The 3,123-nt window shown below is 50.3% G+C and overlaps 1 protein-coding gene across 1 annotated transcript; it reads right to left on the bottom strand.

Annotated features, from left to right (window-relative positions):
• Positions 1 to 405: 405 nt before the first annotated feature.
• LOC104944465 (amyloid beta A4 precursor protein-binding family A member 1-like) lies at positions 406 to 2,156 on the bottom strand. The gene has a single exon (XM_010769999.1). It carries the CDS (start codon positions 2,053 to 2,055, stop codon positions 493 to 495), a length of 1,563 nt encoding a protein of 520 aa, XP_010768301.1. The 5' UTR covers positions 2,056 to 2,156; the 3' UTR covers positions 406 to 492.
• Positions 2,157 to 3,123: the final 967 nt, after the last annotated feature.

Raw genomic sequence — 3,123 nt, 5'->3', positions numbered from 1 at the left:
ATGTGCTGCCCTCTGTGTTTCTGCATACACACTGAGCAACATGAGATACATTGTGTCCCTCATGTTCAGCTTCATATCAGTATGTAGTGTCTCCACTGTGACATGTCTCTGTGCTTTAATGTTCCAAAAGCTCTTTATTCTTCTAATCCTGCCTGTGCTGCAGCACCTCTTTTCACCCTCTGTCTGAAACCAGAGCCCAGTCTGCTCTGATTGGTTAGCTGGCCGGCTCTGTTGTGATTGGTCAACTGCCTAGAGATGACCCGCCTCTTATAACTTACACTGTGTCATGGCGCTAGCCAATAGAAGCGTGAGTGGTACATAGCGATGTCACTATGTTACAGAAATAAACAAAGGAGTCCAATAGAGGCCTCTCAGACGGGGGGGAGTGTGTGGGACCATTTACATGTATATGAACCTACAAAAAAAAACTAAAAGAAAGGGAAGAATCTATGCCTCTTCAAAATATGTGAAGGTAACCAATACATTAATTTGCTAACAGTGGACCGGCACACCAGAACAGTACAACTTGATCATGATAGCCGAAGCTGCTCTACTCACTTCCCCCCCCAGTGACGGCTGCAGGTCGCACTCTGCAGTGGGGCTCAGGTCCTGCCTCATGACCCAAATGGGCTCCTTGGGCTCGTCAGGAGTGTACGGGGATCTCACGGTCCTGGTCTTCACCTCCTCTATTGCCTCCTTAATGTCCTTGATTGCCAGGGAGATGGCGTCCCTCTTGTCTTGGCTGTTCCTCACTGCAACCGGCTCCTCTGTCCCTGTGTTGGCAGCTTGGTGGTTTTTGTCAGAGTCGATCTGAGACTCATCTTGGGCTTTTTCCTCTCCTTCCAGTAGCTCATTTTCTTCATGTATGGTGTCTTCAAGAGCACGATGGAGACTCTGAGAGCTCAGGCTTTCTTTCACCTCAGCCACGATGGTGTCGATGTCCTCGTCCTGGTCGCAGCTGTCGGCGCGCGGGTACGGGGCGAACTCGGCCTCCTTCTCCGGGCTGTCTGACTCGCCGTCCGAGCGCTCGTCGTAGTGCCGCAGACGGGAGCCCACCGCTTCCTGCTGATGGTAGTCTCCCCCTGCCGCCCGACCCTCGAACAGTTTGAAGCCGGCACGCCTCTGCCGGAGCGACTCTGTGTCCTCAGCCCCGTCCGCAGCAGATGAAACTGATGTGGGAGTATCGCAGATCTCCTCGTAAACATGCTCTGAGAGTGAGTATATGTCATATGGCTCGGAGTAGGCTTCGTCCCCGAGAGCAGCGTCCAAACTCTCCAGGCTCTGACCGTCCGACACGTCGCCCCTCTCACCGGAGGGGCTGAGGGGCTGGGTGTAGACGTAGTTGGAGTAGCCGGCGTGCAGCATTTCCTCGGCTTCACCCTGTCTCTGAGGGCTTTCGACCTCAGGCAGGGGTTCAGGTGGCTGAGGGGGGCAGTGAGGATGGATATGTTGCTTCTCAGCCTCGGCACTCTCAATGTACCCCTCCGCCTCAGGCATCAGCTGGACCTCGTAGTTCCCGGCGTCGTCCTCGGCCTGCCCCTCCGGCTCCAGAGACATCACCAGCAGGCCGTCGTCGCCCTCGGCCCGGTCTGTGTGGGTGTGGAAGTTGCTCTCGGTGCTGGCTGAGCGGGCCAGCGCTGAATCGTCTCGCTCCCGCTCGTCCTCCTGGCTCCTCTGGGCGCGCCGCTGCTTCTCATGCTGGGCCAGGTGCTGCGTTCGCTCCGCCTCCCTCTGCTGCCTCTGCCGGTGCCTCTGCTGCTGGGCTCTGACCCGGGCCTCGCTGTCCCCCTGTCTGCGGTATCGTGTCACTGCGGGTCGGGGGATGGGCTGGGGCTGTGGAGGCTCCTCTGTCTCCTCCTGTGGCCCCCTGTGCTGCTGAGGCCCCCTCACTTTGCTCCCAGCACCTCCTCCTGCAGGGGCCTCAATGCGCCTGTAGCGTTTTTCCTGGTTGCTGTGGTTACGGGACCGGCTGTTGTGGTTGTTGTGGTGGTGGTGGGCGGAGGCGTCGGCCTCCTCCATAACCTCCTGGCCGAGCTCCATCTCCTGGGGGTTCATGGCTGTCTGGTCCTGGTCCGTGGAGCTGTGTCAGTGAGAGGGTTCAGTCCCTCATCAGCAGGAGAGTCTGGAGGTCAGAGTAAAGGCTTCTGGGAAGAGCCTGAGATAGGTAGACAAAACAGGTGGGTAAACAGAAGGGGACACATTAAAGTAACATGTATTGTTGTTTCTGGGTGTGGTGTGTCACAGCTAGAGTGGAGGAGAGCTTGAAATTCGCCTTAAATTATTTTTAAAACTGCCATAATTCCCAAACACATCATTTTTTTAATGATTAGGAGTTATGAGTAGGTGCTCAGCACAGAAACAAACACTGACAAACAGACTGGACTTTAACAGCCTATTCTTTTCTGTCTGATGGAGACTTCATACAGACTTCAACATGTTCCACATATTTTAGACATTATTGGTGACGTATGCTTTTAGTCGAAAAGTTTACAGTCAAAATATTCTGCTGCTTTCCCAATTATGTTCTCTTCTTAATACACATTAATTCACTACTACTTACTGCACTTTCAGCAGCAGAAACCATTAAACTATTAAATTATTCAGCTATTTCAGGACATTGAGGCTATACATGTTGTTGTTTATACCTTTTTTAAACCTTTTCTTTTAAATATTAAGCTTCTTCACTATTTTTCCTACTCTTCCAGTTTAACATTTCACTTTCAAGTTTTCAACAAAGTCACTGCAATGCATTTGAGCTGTAACAATTTGATTCAAATCATTTCACTTTTCTGCATTTCTCTGCTAAGTTCAGCAACACACTTACTTGGTTTTTGTAGCTTAAAGCAGCTTTAGAGACCGAATAAATCATTCACAAACAAGTTTGTCTTTTGTTGTATTGAATAAAGTAATAAAGAAAGTAAAAATAGAAATCAATCTAAAATTGCAGGAACAAAGCAACTTCCCCACAAGTGGATAAAGAAGATGAACACCCCATAATTTACAAGAAAGCAAGCAGCCAACCATACCCCTAAATTATCTTAGACATAATCTAAACATTCCCATCATTAAACTATAAAACCCTCCACACTGTAAGAACTGAAAAGGATACATTTCCCATACATG

Source organism: Notothenia coriiceps, unplaced genomic scaffold (genome assembly GCF_000735185.1).
Source record: "Notothenia coriiceps isolate Sejong01 unplaced genomic scaffold, NC01 NC01_scaffold00008139, whole genome shotgun sequence".
Taxonomy (NCBI): Eukaryota; Metazoa; Chordata; class Actinopteri; order Perciformes; family Nototheniidae; genus Notothenia; species Notothenia coriiceps.
This window is presented reverse-complemented; position numbering and strand designations above follow the sequence as displayed.